General features: G+C 35.7%; 1 protein-coding gene across 8 annotated transcripts in view; it reads right to left on the bottom strand.

The window, feature by feature from the left end:
- Positions 1–3,192: 3,192 nt before the first annotated feature.
- TMPO (thymopoietin) overlaps positions 3,193–19,556 on the bottom strand; it is a 33,323-nt gene continuing 16,959 nt past the window's right edge. For 2 of the 8 annotated variants that reach the window (XM_036300548.1, XM_036300550.1), the window contains exons 4-10: positions 19,114–19,206; positions 14,514–14,611; positions 8,189–8,308; positions 7,994–8,089; positions 7,462–7,572; positions 6,134–6,222; positions 3,193–5,397 (exon numbers count right to left, since the gene is read on the bottom strand). In XM_036300548.1, the coding sequence (XP_036156441.1) occupies positions 5,112–5,397; positions 6,134–6,222; positions 7,462–7,572; positions 7,994–8,089; positions 8,189–8,308; positions 14,514–14,611; positions 19,114–19,206 (893 nt within the window). In that variant the 3' untranslated portion in view covers positions 3,193–5,111. Of the gene's footprint in view, positions 5,398–6,133; positions 6,223–7,461; positions 7,573–7,993; positions 8,090–8,188; positions 8,309–14,512; positions 14,612–16,762; positions 19,207–19,556 lie in introns of those variants that run through there. The other 6 variants (XM_036300549.1, XM_036300551.1, XM_036300553.1 and 3 more) reach the window with 6 other exon arrangements.

Below are 19,556 nucleotides of genomic sequence, written 5' to 3'. Positions count from 1 at the left end.
TTTGAAGACAGATATGTTGGAGAATGTTACATAATTTGAATTTGTCTGATGTCTTCTCATGATTAGATTTAATCATTTAGGGCAGGAATATCGCAGAAGTGATTCTTTGTTCTTTTTGGAGTATCATATCAGAAGGCATGTGATGTTGACTTGTTCTATTACTGGTGAGGTGGACTTGGATCACTTAATCAAGGTAGGGTTTGTCAGATTCCCTCATGGTAACTTAGTTTCTCATCTCTAATTAATAAGTAATATCTGGGGCGATGCTTTGAGACTACAACAAACTTTCACCCACTAATTTTCATATCTGTCAATGATTATTGCCCTAATCTATTGTGATAATTGCCAAATGGTGATTTTCTAACTCCACCAGTTCTGCATTACTATTGTACTGTAAGAAAGTGCTTTCCTCGCTCCTTATTTAGTTCATTCTTCATTTATTTTTTTAAAAGTGTATTTTTATTGATTTCAGAGAGGAAGGGTGAGGGAGAGAGAAACATCAATGATAAGAGAATCATTATCAGCTGCTTCCTGCACATCCCACACTGGGGATCAACACCACAACTCCGGCATGTGCCCTGACAAGGAATCGAACCATGACCTCCTGGTTCATTGGTCAACACTGAGCCACGCCAGCCAGGTGCCTTTTTCCAAATTTATGACTACCTTCTCTGACAGATATAAAATTGCTGTTCCATTATTTTCAATATATTGTCCCTTATTTTCTTTAATCCGCACTCGATATTTTTTCCATTTTTAGAGTGGGAAGGAGGGGGAGAGAAACATGGACATGAGAGAGACACATTGATTTGTTGCCTCCTGCACACACCCCTTCTGTGCATGGGCCAACACTCTAACCACTGAGCAACCAGCTGGGGCCCGCCTCAGGTTTCTGACCCCCTCCGCCTGTGATCACACTTTGTGGTGTAGGCCCTTCGGCTTGAAGTAATAGCAATAGAAAACAAATATAGTTCCTATCACTCCCTAATCACATAACCTAAGCCTGTTTTCTTCATGGCTCTATGTCTTCTGAAAGAAAGTGTTGTTCACCTGTCTCCTAGCCCCTGAAAGGTAACCTATGAAGGCCCCACCCCCAAGACCCAGGTCCAGCAAGTGCCAAAGGAACCGACAGCACACGTGTTGAACGAGTTCCCCAGTGGAGAGCTTTTTTCTGATTTCTTAAAATTTTATTTTTGTAATAGAACTGATTCATTCACATAAAAATACATTATGATTTCTTAAACCTCTTTAGGCCATCCCAAATACATTCACAAATAAAAATTTATTTTTGTCAAAACCTGTATCTCAATCTTTGGTTCAGAAATGCAATTGGCGCTTTGTGAGCTGCCTCGTGGAGGTAAAGGGTCCTCACTGCAGACCAGTTTCACACTAGGATTTGCCTCCTGTCCTTGGTCCCCCACTAACCAAACCTTTGGCTTCTGGTGGCCAGTTGACCTGTGGTGCTTTACACCTGTCTCCTGTTCACCTGCCTGGTGGTGCTTCTGGTGAGGCAGGGGTACTCCCATCCCAGGGCTGTAATGGCCCTGGTAATCTTAGCTCCTTGAGTTCTTGTTCACTTCTTACTTGGGGACCAGGAATTGCAACCATTGGAAGTGGGGGCAACTTGGATGCCGTTTGTCCATGGCTACAGGCCTGGAAGGGGCGCAGGCGGTGTGGGACGGCCCCTCCTTATGCCCCCAATAGTTCTAGCTGGCCTCATGCTGCCCCCACCCACAGCTTTACTCCTGGTTCTCTCTGCGGTTCCTAGGGAGCCTTCCCTGGGGTTAAATAGATGCTTTGCTTTATCCAGTTATTTTTGTTGTTTTCAGAGAGGGAGAGGGAGAGATAGAAACATCAATGATGAGAATCATTGATCGGCTGCCTCGTGCCCACCCCCAAATGTGGATCGAGTCTGCAAATCAAGCATGTGCCCCTGACTGGAATTGAACCCACGACCCTTCAGTCCACAGGCCAACGCTTTATCCACTAACCAGCTAGGGCTGAAGTAGGAATTTTCTTATTACAAATGAGGAGAGAATGATGCTCATAGAGGTTAAGAAACTTGCCCAAGTTGGCACAGCTGGGAAATAAGGGTATCTAAAAGACCATGCGTGTTCATTCATTTCCTACGCCAGTTCTAGTTAAGCCTTGTTCTCTGTATGACTTTGGTGGTGCTTCTAAGTTCCAAACCTCTAGGAATTTTTAAAGTTTACTTCTAATTTTAAACCTATTTTCTTTCTAATTATAGTATATATATTACTATGAGAAATGCCAATTTAAATAAAATCACCTTTGGGGAACACATGAATGAAGAAGAGATAAAGGCACTTCGATCCTTGTGAACACAGCTCCATGATAACTATACCATAACAACATCTTTGCTTAGTCTCAGAGCAAGACTGTCATGCCCTAGCCCAGTGGTCGGCAAACTGTGGCTCTCGAGCCACATGCGGCTCTTTGGCCCCTTGAGTGTGGCTCTTCCTAAGCCTTAGGAATACCCTAATTAAGTTAATAACAATGTATCTACCTATATAGTTTAAGTTTAAAAAATTGGGCTCTCAAAAGAAATTTCAATCGTTGTACTGTTGATATTTGGCTCTGTTGACTAATGAGTTTGCCAACCACTGCCCTAGTCGGTTTTGCTCAGTTAGTAGAGCGTCAGCTTACAGACTGATGGTTCCCCGGTTCGATTCCGGCCAAGGGCACATGCCCAGGTTGTGGGCTCGATCCCCAGAGTGGGGCGTGCAGGAGGCAGCCAATCAATGATTCTCTCATCATTGATGTTTCTATTTTCTATCTCTCTCTTCCTCTCTGAAGTCAATAAAAATATATTAAAAAAAAAAAGACTGTCATGATGCCTCAGAAAAGTACTAAGACAATAAAGCTGGGAAAGGGTGGAGGAAGATGACTGAAAAGAAGTAGTTTCTACATTGTAAAGAGAGAGAGAGAGAGAGAGAGAGAGAGGTGCCTCTGTAAGCTTCCTTGTCATTCTCCCAGTACACATAATGGCTACATACTACTTACCTATGAATAAACAAGGACCCGATTACTACAATGATTAGAACAAAACATAAAGGAGCTGACTGAAAATGAGAACTAAAATGCAACAATCCATAAATATCACATAAGAAATGTTATCAGGACATTTTGTAATTTGTGCAATCTAAAAAGCATTTATTGCAATGACAAAACTAGAGATTAACTATTTTTTTATTGTTGAATTATATTGTAAAGTCTACATCTACAGTTTAATTGGGAAGAAATGCTTTGCGTTTACATCAAGGACACATTAATTCTAGTCGAGTAAAACAGACACACACAAAAGACCAAATACACATGGGGGGGTGGGGGGATGGGGAGACTTTTATCTGGTCCTACTTTTGCTATTTTGGACCACATCTTTCCTATTAGAAAATTGATCTTACATACATATTAAGTCTGATTTATCATCCCACATTTTTAAACAGTAAATGCAGCTTCTCACAATTTCTAATTATAAACAAAAGATCGAAAACAAAATGGGAAACAAAGTTTAAAAACAAAGAAAGTGAAAGTAGACTGCTATTACCTTACGCAGGAAAGTTGAGTAAAATGTGCCCCCTGTGTGGCTCATCTCAAAGAAACACTTTTACTCAAAGAGGCAAGCATTTCTGACCTATATGTTTCTTACTCCCTCAGGCCTATAAACATTTCTGATAAACTGCCAAGTGAAAAATGTCTACAAAATATCTAAAAGCTAAATATCAGAAATGGGCTAATTCAAATAAAAATTGTTTGCTGGTCTAAATATACACCTTCAGCATTTTCCCTTTTGCAAAAGTATCTTTTTATTTCAGATGGCATTTAAAAATAACTTACATTTTTAGTGTGCTTATGGCAAAGACTGTAAAATTAGTAACTCAAATGAGTAAGTTTAAAATTTTTGTTTTCCTTGATTCTGTTGAAATTTCAATTAATTAACCAAGTTATACATGAGGTAAGTTTTAGCTAAAAAAAATACATCAACCACAAGATAAAGTTAACCACTTCAAGAGTACACAAAAATCATAATGCCCACCTCATATTCAGAGTTCACAAATTTATGTAACTACTGTGTATCCAAGAAAAGTTTATGTAATTTAAAAGCTAATACTTTCTGCATTTTAAAGTCAAATTATGTTGGGAAACAGGGCAAAAAAAACTTGGCAAAATTTGTTTTTAGTAACAGAAGACAATGCAATAAGGAATTCAAATGGAAACAAAGACCAGTGTGTAAAGTTTCTAATTTCTAAATAGACACACACCTATTTATCTAAAAAATATTTGGTAGCAAACTGGATTGACAATATTTTTAGCTGTAAAATAAAAAATACAGGTTCCCAATTATAGCCTTCTAGCTAGCTAAACAGCTTTTAAAAACATGGATAGCCAGTTAACAGTTTTCTAAAACATATACATATAGGAATCTTTAGCACTAAAAGATTACTGCTAAAATTCAACTGTATTTAAATGGGTCTTACCAAAGTAGGACATTCATGATACTAGAAATTTTTTAAAAAGTGAGTACAACAGGGCTACCTACACTAATAGCATTACTAGTAATAAAAAGTTACTGAAGAGATTATTGCCGTACTTTTCCCCATAAACACCATTAAACTTTGTTGCTGTTACAAAAAGTACAACTCCAAGTTACTTTTTCTCTTACCAAATTTCATGTTTCACATATCTCTAAAGTTTTTATTCAGCAGAGAATAATTCTTAAATCTTTTCTGTAAGAATTCAAAGTATTTAAATGTGTAGCTTCACATTATACATTTTGCCCTTCTTGAAACACAGAAACAATATACATTTTTCTCAAAAATGAAATAAGATGCCCACATTAAAAAAATAAAGTCTACAAAAAAGTTCCAGAGCTAAAAAAGATTATTTGTATGGCACGAAGTGATCTCCTGCTAGTCCAAAGTCCAAAACATTTAAATGAAGTCCATTTATATATCGCTTACTTTTCAATGGAATACTACATTTGAGGTGAATCACATTATATTTAGCTCTTGCGTCAAAAGTGTACACAAATTTTTTTATACAGTTATTAAAAATAGGAGACCAAGTTGAGTGTGCCAAAGAGATATCATTCAGTTGACACGTTTAGAGTTGCCAAGGTAAGAACCAGAGAATGGATTGACTTGGTTGGTTTCCATAGCTTGATAGACCAAAAACAAAAAAATGGCCACAACAACAAACAGCAAAATTTTTATCCACATGGGAATGGAGTGTCCCTTTTTTGTCTTTTCTGGCTTGACATCTGCCAAAGGAATATACTTAGGAATATATTTCGATGAAAAAGATTCCTCCATCCTGAAATCACTGAATTCTAATGGCCGCCCTGCAGCCCCTTTGATTGGTCTGCGACAACTAGCACTGTTGGGAATAAAAGGACAAAGAAAAAAATAAATTTTAGATAAAGTCATGAGTTACATAAGTAATATAAAATATCATTACCACTCCTTATTCCAAATGCATTCCTTGAGTTAACAGTAGGTAAATGTCACATATAAACAGTGAGGTCAAGCTACTTAAAACTTCTATACATTTTCCATTTAAAAGATGCATTATCTTTTATTAAAAAATAATACTCAGAACATTGATAAATATTCACTAAACTTGCCTTCTTAAAGTCTTTTCAGAGCTAATATATTTAGGAGATAAGAGGAAAGAAATAAGGTAGTTTGGTTGTGATTCCTTCAGTCAGGAAACAATTCAACAGATATCTAAATATAGTCTTTTCAATCAGAAAACAATCTCTCAGTGAAAACAATGATTTCCTTCTTTACAAATAGGTAAATTATTTCTTTATAATCCTTCAGTTTAACAAAGTTAATTTTGAAACTGACTCAATTTTCCAGAATATGAACTGATAGCTTGGAAATCTTCCCAAAGAACAGTTTAATTCTGAGAACACAAGTATAGTTAACTTTTTGTGAAGAATGAAAAATTAAAATTCCCATTTATGTGTATTAAATAATCATGTTGTATACCCTAAATATATATAATTTTATGTGTCCATTATATCTAAAAAAAGGTGGGAATAAATAAGTGAATAAATAAAAATGCCCCCATAGAATACACTAATACTTGTTTCAATGTATCTGAATACCTAATTCCTGTTGGTGTAGATGCTTCAAAGGGAAACATTTCCTTAAGAATATCCCTTTCTATTCTTCTTTCCTCTGTTTTTTCTCCCACCTAATAAGAAACAAACAACCAAAGTTAAAAATTAGTGTAAATGTGCAACAATGAAAATATATTTTAAATGGAAGTTTCAGAGAAGAGAATGCACTTAAATCTATCCTAGCTTTTAACTGCTATTTCTAAATTCATTATCACCTAAGTATCCACACATTTCCAAATTTCTTCAAATTTAAGATGTTGTGATAATGGGGGGGGGGGGGGAGGGTTAGCCACACATTAAAAATTAACAAGTTAAAGTAAAAGAAACAAAAATTCAGTGAAGCTAATATGGCAGTATAAGTTCCCCCACTGGATTTCCCATGCTTTTCATTAACATTAAGAGTACATTGTTTTTTCCTCCATTAAAAACTTCATAATAAGCCCGACTGGGGTGGCTCAGTTGGTTGAGCGTAGTCCCATGAACCTTAGAAGCTGCCAGTTTGATTCCTGGTCAGGGCACATGCCAGAGTTTTGAGGCTCAATGCCCAGTAGGGGGCCTGCAGGAGGCAGCTAATCAATGTTTCTTTCTCATCAATGTTTCTCTCTCCCTCTCTGCCTTCCTCTTTCTTAAAAAAAATCAACAAAAACATTTAAAAAAAATACTTTGTAATAAATGATCAAATATAGAAGATACCAAATTAATATGGACCTTTAACAAATTTCAGTATGTGTTTTAAAGCAGTCAATCTAATCTTCCTAACTTAAAAAAACATAAGATATATACTTTTCAACAACCTGATTGTTTTCCTTGTTTGCCTTTATGCCCCTATCAAAATAACCTTTGGTAAAAATTCATTAAAACTGTAATGCATCATGCAGTTAGTACTTTAAAGCTTAATTATACAGGAGTTAATCAAATGAAGCATCATACAAAGTCATTTTAAAGTCCCATTATTTGACCTTTCAGTGAAAGATAGTATAGCCTCCCGTATTGCCCAGTTATACTTTCAACTCTCATCCATAACGAAGAGAACATGTTATAAGCAGCACACAAATGACCACTCCCTTGAAAACTGTAAGTTAAGAGGCACACAGTAGCAGCAAGAGGATAGTATTAGCACATCATATTACATCGGTTACTTTTTATTGTCACTAGCCGAAGTATGTCTTTAAAAATATATGTGCGCGTGCACATACACACACACCCCCCCCCACCCAATAAAGCTCTGCTCCCTCCCACTTCTAAAAAACAAATATAAGTATTTCCTCTTTAAAAGATCAATGATAACATCGATCTAAATTTTATTCATTTACTTCAGCTCTTGTCAATGGTTTCTTTGGTGTTCTTCTGGGTATGTCTGAGAATTCAGTGATTGGCAGAATAGGAGCTGCATGCTTGAAATTTCCAGTCACCCTATTGACAACCTGCCAAGATTCAAATTATTCAGACTCAGAATTATCCAAACATAACAAAGACATGTGAAAAAAAGAAAAATATATTTTATTTCTATATTATTAGAACTTTCCCTTAATAAAAATTTAGGCAAAAGGACCCAGAAATGAATATAGTCAGTGGTTCTCACATGTGAAGCCTTATCACTCTTTAAATATTTTAGCAAAAAAGTATCCTTTTAATACTTTGGATTCTTGCGCAATGAATTAAATTTATACATATATAAATTGGCTATATTGAAAATCTTAAATTGAGAATTATGTGGGGAATAAGTTTAACATATGTTTAAAAACATGTAAGTTTGATATTTGCCAAAAATCACCACCTCCCCAATTCTAATTAAAGGGTAGTTTACAAAGAATACAACTTGTATAGTTTATGAAACATATTTACTAAGGTTTCGTTGCTTGAAGCCATTATAGTTTCAGCTATGGGAGTACTCTCTGAAATTATTGCACCATCTATACGAAAATGTTCTGAAGTATCCACCTGTTAGTTTGAAAACAAAACAAAAACAATAAATATAAAATAATCACTAAAACCCTACCAATCTGAAAACCCAATTCTAAGCAATAAGCCTTGCATCACCCTTTTCCTCGGAGTTCTTCTCGACCCTCTTGTGGATTCCCTAGTTAATGCCTGCAGAGGTCCGCCTTTGGAAGATCCACTTGTCCATTCAGTCTCAGTTATTCCAGCTTGAGAATAGCTCTAATCAACATCGACACATTAAAAAGTCATATTCTAACATCAAACACCTTAATAATGGCCATATTAGCACAGATAAGCCATGAAAACTCTCCAAATGCCAGCATTTGCAAACAATGCTATGCCCTCAATATATTTCTATATGTATTGACTGAACTGATATGTAGTTATCAGAAAATACTTAACGGATGGTAAAAATACATTCAAGAGTCCAACTATAGAAGCTCACAAATTGTAATAGAAACAAGGGGAGAAAAAGTGCATCAATTCGCCACTGACTCCTTTTGTGACTGCTGTGTGCTATTTGCCTCTAGCATTGCAGCTGCATCTCTGACCGTCTAATCAACAAGCAGGCTGAGGCTGAGCATGAGAGACTTTCTTTGACTTATAAAAAAGTCATTTGTTACAAGTCAGAATCCTTTTAAAACAAAATAAAATTTTATAATTGTTAAACATTATTCGTTTCCTGTGGTTAGGACTATTAAACTATTAAATAGAATCAGTTTAAATTATAATCCATACACAGCTATCTGAACTTAAAAATTCCCAGGTGTCAAACTCTTCTTAAAGACATTAAAATTAAATAGCAACAAAAACTTGGTGTCACCTCTTTCATGAACATGCATGCCTAACCTGTCACAGCCAAACCTCTCTCAGTGCTACCCACTCCTCACTATAGAAAGATAATAGTGACACACTACTGTTTTACCATCCGGTCCATGATTCATTTCTTCCTTGAAAAGCTGAGTAATATTCCCTCATTTAAAAAATTAAATTACCAGTCCTTATAAAATAGCTTGAAAGCCATTAGACTAGTGCTTCTCAAACTGTACTGTGTGTTTCAGCCAACTGCAGCTTTTGTTAAAATGCAGATTCTCATGTAGTAGCCCAGGTATGGGACCTGAGATTCTGCACCCCAAGCATCAAGCTATTCAACGTTGAAGCCACCATTACCAGATGATCCTTTAAAATTCTTTTAACTAGAAAAAGCCATCCATGATTAGCATATTAGAGTGCGCATATATGGTCACTTTTGCTTTCAAGCTAGTATTTTATCTAGATAAAGGGTGTTTCTTTATATTTGAGTCAATGTCCGTTAATTTTAAAGGCGAATATATTGCCCTAACCGGTTTGGCTCAGTGGATAAAGCGTTGGCCGACAGACTGAAGGGTCCCAGGTTCGATTCCGGTCAAGGGCATGTACCTTGGTTGCGGGCACATCCCCAGTAGGAGGTGTGCAGGAGGCAGCTGACCGATGTTTCTTTCTCATCTCTGTTTCTAACTATCTGTCCCTCTCCCTTCCTCTCTGTAAAAAAATCAATAAAATATATTTAAAAACATAAAACAAAAATAAAGGTGAATATATTTTACTCTTATCCTGGGACAAGAGTGGTCATGCAATAAGTATGCTTATTTGGTTGGAAGTATTAGTACCAAACCCCACAAGATACTGACAGTCTCACTGGACTGATTTTGTAGTTTCCCTTTGACTCATAATCTGAACCTCTGAGTCCTTTTTCCTGCTCTCAATTAGGAAATTTTTGTTGAATGCAAACTTAATGTTAGTAAAAAGACAAATCTGTGAACAAATTACATATACATATAATTAATGCTTATTAATAGTTAAGTTCCTGATTATTTGACTAGAAGGACACAACGGTTTCAATCTCAATCCTTAAAGCACAGTATCATCTGGGAGCTTTTTAAAAAAAACATATCAATATAAAGAACATACCCCAACCCTACCTTAGACCAATCAAGTCAGAATTAGAAGGGCCTGTGCATACTGAATTTTTATAGCTCCTAAAGGGATTCTAATGTGCAGCCAGAGCTGAGAACTTGTTTAAGATAATATTATAACTGCCGAAACCGGTTTGGCTCAGTGGATAGAGCGTCGGCCTGCGAACTGAAAGGTCCCAGGTTCGATTCCGGTCAAGGGCATGTACCTGGGTTGCGCGCACATCCCCAGTAGGAGATGTGCAGGAGGCAGCTGATCGATGTTTCTAACTCTCTATCTCCCTCTCCCTTCCTCTCTGTAAAAAAATCAATAAAATATATTAAAAAAAAAAAAAAAAAAGATAATATTATAACTGACTTATAATGCACCTCATTGCTTCCTCTTTAATAATCAATGCCAATATAAACAATTAGAAGTATTTTTAAAATATTCTATTTTAAAACAGTCTAGGTAAAATAGTCTATCTGGTATTATCAAACTCAGTATTTTAAAACTCTTCAATGAATATAAAACTGCATTGCTTGAAAGGTGTAATATTTACCATTTATGCAACCGATACAATGTAAAGACCAAACATTTAGCCTATATTCATGAAGGTTGGGGGCTTGGGTAGACAATGTCTTTTTCCTTAAAATTAGTTAGCTACCAAATTCCAGGACTTCCCATGTTATGTTTTATTTTTAATAAATAACTAAAATAATCCCTTCATCAAAAATTCTTATGAAACATCTATTAAAACTATTATGGTTAATAAAAAAGGGCTAAGTACCATTTAATGATTATTTTCTTCTATGGAAGGAAACACAAGAAATATATTTATTACCTGTGGGAATAGCTGGGAAAAGGGGTGGGATGGATACTTTTCTCTATAAATTATATTTTCCTTTGTTCAAGTTTATTGAATTCTTTGGTTGAGGACTATTAATCAGTTTTATTCTTGACTATCATTATCTAATTTAGAAGTAATCATCTTCACAGAAAACTAATACAACCAGAAAAGATATTCTGAAAATTATAAAGAATTTTTTCTACCAGAATCCACTATACACAAGTGACTTTGAGAAGAAAATAGAATTTAAAAAATTATAAAATTATAATTCAGTTTTATAACTACTTAGGAAGACGGACTAAGTAGTATTAATTAAAAAGAAACTCACTGCTATATAAAATTAGTAGTTAATGTGATTGCATCCAGATTGTAGGTAGTCTCTAAATAATATTTTCTATTAAAAGTATTAGGGTTCTTTAGAAAAATGGCTGATATGGTAAGAGGCAGGAAATATATATGAGCATGGGTCATCTTACTGTGCCAGAAAACAAGAAACTATCAAAGACAAACAAGGTCAATAAAAAGAAATAGGATCCAAGTTAGTAATCCTTAATAGCTAAAGATGGCATAATTTGAACATGAAAAAAGAATGACTGCAATTGATCATAAAATATATAAAACCATACTATTTTCCTGGCCAGTGTGGCTCAGTTGTTTGAGTGTCGTCCAATGCATTTGAGAGGGTAATCAGTTCGATTCCTGAGTGGGGCTTGATCCCAGTAAGGGGTGTGCAGGAGGCAGCTGATCAATGTTTCTCTCTCTCCCAAATCAATAAAAACATATGAAAAGAAAAAAAGAAAAAATACCATACTATTAAAAGATATTTAATGATCCCTTTTCAAAGTAACTAGGGCACTTTGATTTGAAAAGTAGAAAATAAAAGACAAGAATTAAACATTTATTCTGGCATTCCTATATGAGTTTTATTTTAAGGTAACTAAGCAGTTCATCAGGGAAGAAAGTTCTTTATAAAAATTCCAATTATAGAGGTAAAGGAATGAGAGAATGAGAGAAATCATCTTAAAACCGCAAATGAAATAATGGATCTGGGCAATAATCATAAATGGCTGTCAAAACCATTAAATGAAAGGTGATGCAGAACTTTATAATGAATGGATTAGGCTTTCAACATTTGAACCCATTACTAATTTTAGCATAACCAAAGGACATCATGTGAAACGATGGAATATGAAGGCCACACCACCATTTATGAAATGTTCTTGTCAAAGAAACTGAACCTGAATCTAACCAACTTTATAATCTGTGCTGTCCAATACAGTAGTTACTAACCACATGTGGTAATTTAAATTTAAGTTTATAAAGTAGTTTCTCAGCCACACTAGTCACATTCCAAGTATTCAATACTTATATATGGCTCAGGGCTACCATAATGGACAGCAGATACAAAACATTTCTGTCATCACAGAAAGGTCAATTGCATTGCCCCACTATAAATCTCTAACTTCCAGACTACAGGAAATACAGAGTATAGAAGAACAAATTAAATGACACTTGAAGAAACAATTGCCAAATCCAGAATATGAGGAATTCTATATAGCAAACCAACATGGTTTCTTCACCAAATAAATGGAGGGAGGAGAAACAGTTGTAGGGGAAGTAGCTACAGATTTGAGATAAAAAACAACAACAAATAATATGTGGAATTTGTTTGGATCCTAATTTGAATAATTTAATCACGAGACATTTCTGAAACTGAAGGAATTAAACAGAGTAGATATGAAAAATAATTTTTAGGTGTGAAAATGGCATTGTGTGTGTATAGAAACAGCTATGTTTTAGAGACATATACCAAAATTTTAATGTGTGAAATAACAAGTCAGAGGTTTGCTTTCATGTACTCCAGTGAAAAGCAAAACAAAACCAAAGAATTAGAGTACATGTGAAGATGAAATAAAACTGATAAAATGTTGACAACTGTTGAGGCTCTGTGACTGAAGAATCATTAAACTCGTCTCTCCACTCTTCTGTATTTTAAAATTTTGTTATCTAAGGCCACTGTCTAATTCTGCTGTCGTCTCCTCAATCTACTCTCCTTTGATTATTTATCCTGTCCTTCAGTTTAGCTTCCCCAACGAAAACAATTACCCTTTAAACCGTCTTTAATATCATCCTTCCTCCCTTCTTTTCCCCTGTTATCTGACAGTCACACATTCTTGCTAGCTCTATATCATTTTGCCTTCATACTCTGGGCCAAAATTATCCATGCTTATCTATTTCAGTATCCTTCACCAGATTTTCCTAGTTTCTACACTAAGTGCATCTTGCCTCACCAATAATAAAAAAGGTAAATTTTCATCTAAACAAGAAAGTGTGGTCTTAGAACCAGACTAAGTTCAGAGTTGAAGGAAAAGTCACAGAAGACAGGCAAAAGTAAAAGCAAAGCCAGAAATCTAGACACAGCCTGGCCAGCATGGCTCAGTGGTTGGTCCTGAGTCACTATGAACCGGGAGGTTCCGGTTCGATTCCTGGTCAGAGCATATGCCCGAGTTGCAGGCTTGATACCATTGGGGGTCGTGTAGGAGACACCCGATCAATGACTCTCATCATTGATGTTTCTATCTCTCTCTCCCTCTCCCTTCCTCTCTGAAATCAGTAAAAAAAAAAAAAAAAAAAAAAAAAAAAAAGAAAGAAAGAAATCTAGAGACAAAGACACAAATATAAAACCATTCCCTGCCTTTTAAAGAAATAACATAGGAATTACTTAGGCATGTCCATCTTTTAAAATATTTCTTTTTGACAAATACCATATAATCTCACAGGTGAAATCTAAAAACAAAATAGCCCTGACCAGTTTGGCTCAGTGGATAGAGCGTCAGCCTGTAGACTCAAGGGTCCCGGGTTCGATTCCGGTCAAGGGCATGTACCTTAGTTGCGGGCACATTCCCAGTAGGGGGTGTGCAGGAGGCAGCTGATCGATGTTTCTCTCTCATCGATGTTTCTAGCTCTCTATCCCTCTCCCTTCCTCTCTGTAAAAAATCAATAAAATATATTTAAAAAAATAAATAAAAACAAAATAGACAAAACAGAATCAGACTCACAGATGCAGAGAACTGATGGTTGGTTGCCAGATGAGAGGGAGCTTGGGGGACCGGGTGAAAGAGGTCAGGGGATTAAGAAGTACAAACTGGTAGTTACAAAATAGTCACAGGGATGTGAAGTGCAGCATAGGCAATTACAGTTGATAATATTGTAATAACTATGTATAATGCCAGGTGGGTGCTATACTTACTGAAAGGATCACTTTGTAAATTACATAAATGTCTAACCACTACGCTGCACACAAGAAACTAATATAATATTGAATGTCAACTGTAATTGGAAAATAAAGTTACAAAGATATGGTAAAAACTAAAAAAAAAAATTTTCAAAACCAGTATGACTGGCTTTGAACCATGCTTAGCACAGAATCAAACACAAATGAGACATTTATTAAACACACTTTTGCAGTAAACACAGGTACACTACTGACAACACAAAATTCAGATTTCTGATGCCATTTAACGAACAATGAATGAACAATATTTAGTGTGATGGAATCTGGGTGTCAACTATTAACCAAAGACTAGGACACAGGCCTGGAAACTACTTATACCTGAATACAGTGATCATAAAACTAGATACCTGATTGTGCTCAACTCTTCTTTGCTTGAGTGTTACTGGAGTCTTTGCTCTGCCCTTTAGTGGTTCTCTCTTCTCAAGCTTGAGCTCTATTTTAGAGTCTGGAAATAACATTTTAGAAACCATTACTTTTTGAAACATACAATAAACAAAACCATCTTAACATTAGTTTGGAATCCTGGTTTTAGGCACACTAATAAGTAAAACAAGTCATCTGTTATTACCTCAACAAACCAAAACTGTTTAATTGCAATTTTTGTCTTTTTCTTTTCCATTCTTATTTTATTCCATTTCTGTTTATCTCCCCCACTCCTTAATCTGATCACAACTTCTATTCTCTTTCCCTTTTTCTGGGACAAACAACCTGAAACAAAGTGAATTCAAACTGCTCCCATGGAGGCTTTTCACGAAAAACAATTTAGAGGTGGGAAAAGAACATTAAAATATAGTTGTTGCCATTCTTTTGTCCATACAGTGTGTTTATTAAAAATTGAAATATGTAAAGGAAAAAGCTATAGGGAATTTTAAGAATGAAAAACAAAACAAACCTACCTATATCGTACCAAGCTTCCAATAACATTAAGTGCAACAATGTTAATACATAAGTGCAGTTTAAGTCTCTCCTCCCTTCTTTTTTGATGTGATTATAAGAAACCTAAGTACAGCCCTCACTGGTTTGGCTCAGTGGATAGAGCATAGGCCTGGGGACTGAAGGGTCCTGTGTTCCATCCCCAGTAAGGGGCGTGCAGGCGGCAGCTGATCATTGATTCTCTCTCATCATTGATGTTTCTATCGCTCTCTCCCTCTTTGAAATCAATAAAAATATATTTTTTAAAAAAACTTAAGTACAACTGAGGAGGTAAGGAGAAATCTTGTTGGCAGAAAAGTGCAACCAATCACAGGCCACTTCTCCACCTCTTCCCAATACAATATAACATTTCTTTGAAAGGAAGCTAGTGCATATGTATTACTTAGCATACCACCATAATAGTTATTAATGTTAACCCAAATAAATATGTATGTCTTTTTATAGGCTTTAATATTCCATTCCTCTATCACTTGAAGAGCTGGATTTATTAAAAGATAAATATAAATTTTAGTTAGCTTCCACATTTTGTGGCCATTTATTATCACAGAGCAAAATGTCAGTTGTTACCTCTAAAACTTGTTACCAAAAACTTTAGATTACTTTCGCACCAAAGAAGAAATGGAGTCAATTATTAAAAGCTTAGCTTTGCATGAACTCAATCCAGTTGTACTAAAAGTAGCCAAGGGAGCCATGTATCTTGCTAGCTAGTCTAGCATTAGTCAGTCCAATGTCTACTTGCAAATTTCCCAAAAATGAGCAGTGATTTTTATTTTCAGCATGTTAGCTCAAATAGTTCAATCTTTATTTAGGATTAAGTATCAACTCTATCCCCTACATCCCAAAGCTCCTATTAATGGAGCTATTATATATCTGTATTTGGAACAATCCTTAACTTTATAAAATCTTAAGCTGTTAACTCAGATTCTAAGAATTAGAAAACATCCAAAGAACTCAATAGTAGTTGAGCAGAAACTGATTTAAACAAATAAGGTATCTTGTTACAGATTAATTTCTCTTACAAATTTCAAATTCCAACAGCCAATAAAAACATAGTCCTCAAATATAATAAAACTATATTTAGAATATTTTCAACTGTACCACTGTAATGTCAAGTGAGTTTCAATGATGAAATGATAAAGGGATGTTCGTTCACAAATATCTAACTTATTTTAACTCCAAGAATAAAACACACATACAACATGTTGCTGGAGACCACACAAAACTGTTCAAATTTAACAACTTTATTGAATTTGCAGAAGCATTCTACAGTAATACATTTTTAAAGTCACACAGCACTTAGTAGGTACATGTATACATGTACATTTCAGAAGACAAATAACAAATAAAATTATTCCCAGAAAGCTGCAAAGATGGGCATGTATAGTCTAAGAATCTGCCTATGAGTACCCAAGGGACCATATTTTGCTTATACTTAATACTATTATTTTCATAAAAGTACAAAGAAGTTCGATTATCAAATGCCTCTACAGTTAGACTCTCATCTTACAATCATAGAAATGAAAACACAAGATAATATACTGTTTTATATAGACACAAAGATACTGGGGTATAGTATGATTTCTTATGACTTAAAAAAACACACCACCCAACTAACTTAAATTTGCTTTTAGAATTTAGATTAAACCTATGAACTGCAACATACCTTGAAAGTGTAACTTTTAAATTCCCATCTTTCCAGTATGGAGTTCATCTAATAAACTACAGTGATAGTGAGAATGCACTATCCTAGAGTATCATGGTCTAGAGCAGTGTTTCTTAGTGTGGTCAACAAACTGTTTGCCACCAGCCCATGAAGAAATGAGGCACTTACAACAGAGTGTAGGTCTGCACACTGTTTTCTCTATCAAAATTTTATCAAGAAAATAAACCCTGTCATTAATCTGAAAAGTGTTTCTACAGTCAAGTTCTGGTGTATGCTTGTCTGTGGATCAGTAACAGTCTGAAGACTGGCACACTGAGATGCAATAATCTAGAATATTATGAATGATACTGTAGACATAAAAACAAACAAAAGGGAGAAAAATGAAAGAAAAAAATGTAGAAAAGCTGTAGAAAGTACAAAGATATTAAGACCAGCGAAGACTCTACTTATATTCTAGTTAATAGAATTAGTTTTGAAGAGTTGTGAAATCTCATGGAAAGGAGTGAACGATTTGAGATAAAAATGTAACCTACAAAGCTCTAAATTGTATCAGGATTTCTATCTGTGCAACCTTTTTTAAAAGGCAGTTCTATGTAGGCAATTACAGTGGGGCCTTGACTTACGAGTTTAATTCGTTCCGAGACCAAGCTCGTTAAGGAGCTCGTTAACTCAAATTACTCTATCAACTCAATGCAAAAATTGGCCGAGAGACAGCTGGCATCTCAAAAAACTCGTTAGTTGGGACACTCGTAAGTCAAGGCCCCACTGTACTTTCAAACTATAATTTGATGGGTTGAAGCTTGACACTTTGAAATCAGCCCCATCTGGAAACTAAAAAGACCTTAAAATTTTTTTGATTTAAAAGTACTTAAAATTCCTAGAAAATCTGCTAAGCTCCCTATATCAAAGATAAGATGGGCGTCTTTATTTTTAACTTGATTAGTGTTTATTTCCACGCTTTTTTATAACTTTGTATACTTCTCCTCCAAATAATGTTCCACCTTTAAAGGGAGTAACAGCCAGCTTATTCTTAGAAGCTGGATTAATTTTGCAATCCTTCAACCAGAGATAACGGCGACCTAAAGTGGAAGATCCCATGGTATGGGCAGCCATCTTTACTTCATCAAATGCAGCTTCACAAAGAAATGAGGCTGCATCATATGTTTTGCTCAGAATCCCAAGTGCCTGGTGGCTATCACTAGGATCTGAGCTAAGAATTTGTGCAGCCTGACTAATGTCAGCCTGCATAGCCCGAACTACAAAGGCGGTATGGGTTGCAACCTGCAATGCTGATGCTGCAGCTTCATATGCTCTACAAAGTGCTGAGTCCAACTGTTTATCAGTTGAAGCTACCTGAATACCTGCTGGTGGAGTGGTTTCAGAAATAAACTCCAGGATTTCATCATCTACTTTTGGAACCGATAATATCTGTGTTGCCTCTTTGGAAGATATTGGATACTTGCATGCCAATGAAGGCAGCTGCCTGTCAATTTGCTGCCACTCCTCTTCAATTACTTTTAGAATAGATTCGTGGAAAGGAAAAGATAGTTCTGAGGCATCTACTTTATCATGCTGTGATTGCTTAGACATCTCTATGCCTAAGGTAGCAAGTGAGTGAGAGACAACAGTTGTAGCAAAAGAAGACATGGATTCAGATCCATGTATATTTTGAAATTCCACAAAGGAACCTGAATCCTTTTCCTCTCCTAACTTTTTACTCAGTCTAGGCAATTTTCGTGGAGGAGACAGAGATTCAGTTTCTTGAAAATTAGATTGATCAATTCTCTTCCATATGTTTTCTATATCCAGTGAGGGTGTAGTGTTAGAAGTTCCAGGCAAACTACCAACCCCACTCTGGACCAACAGAGAATCGACATAATCTCTGATTGCCTGAGCAAGTGGTGGAGAAATTACTTGTGATCTCTCAGACTCTTCTAGTGTTTTCCTTTTACTGGACAGAATCGACTGACTTGAACCATGGGACCTCTCAGTACAAAATGGTTGAATTCCACTTTTCTCTCCACAGTAAATATTTCCTATGTCTTTATAGCAAGTAGTGGTGGTTTCTTTAATCAGTGAAGGAGAAGCTGCAGCAGAGACCAACATGGCAGCGAGTTCATGCTGAGAAGATGTCGAAGAACTTTTCTCTAAACGTCTATCATGGCTAGAACTGGAGGAAATAAACAAATTCCCTCCAGAGGCTAACTTGTGCAACTGTTCCCTGCCAGGCAAGGTTGTGGCAATAAGAGGTTCCCTACGTGGGTCTCCCTTAGAAGAATGCACTTTCTTAGCTGCCTGTAGTTCAGTCCCGCCCAAAGGAGGACGGGGGGAGATTTCAGGAAAAGAAATACCCTGAAAAAATCCACCAGAGGGAGTAGTTGGAAGTTCAGAAAAAGGAACAAAATCCCTAGTGGACTTCACTTTCTTGTGTTCTTTCTTCTTTCCTGTAGAGGCAAAAGAGGCAGGAAGTTTAAGCATTACTTGTGTTTAAGCTGATTTTATTCTTTGCCTCTTTGCTAACATAGTGCTGTTGAAGGAAAAGGCTCTATATTGCATATTCGGAACAACCAATTTGACAAACTATGCCCTGGCAGGCAATGCTTAAGAGATATAAGTAATTTGGGTCAAATTAATTAATCATGAAATTATAAAACAAGTAATATAAATGAATTGAACATTTATAAATATAAACTTGTTCTTATAATAAATTTTAAAAGGTCATTTATTTCTTGTAATATTTTCAAAAATATTTAAATATATGGTCAAATTTTCTTAAAATAGTGCACTAAAATAT

Source organism: Myotis myotis, unplaced genomic scaffold (assembly GCF_014108235.1).
Source record: "Myotis myotis isolate mMyoMyo1 unplaced genomic scaffold, mMyoMyo1.p scaffold_m19_p_3, whole genome shotgun sequence".
Lineage (NCBI taxonomy): Eukaryota > Metazoa > Chordata > Mammalia > Chiroptera > Vespertilionidae > Myotis > Myotis myotis.
This window is presented reverse-complemented; position numbering and strand designations above follow the sequence as displayed.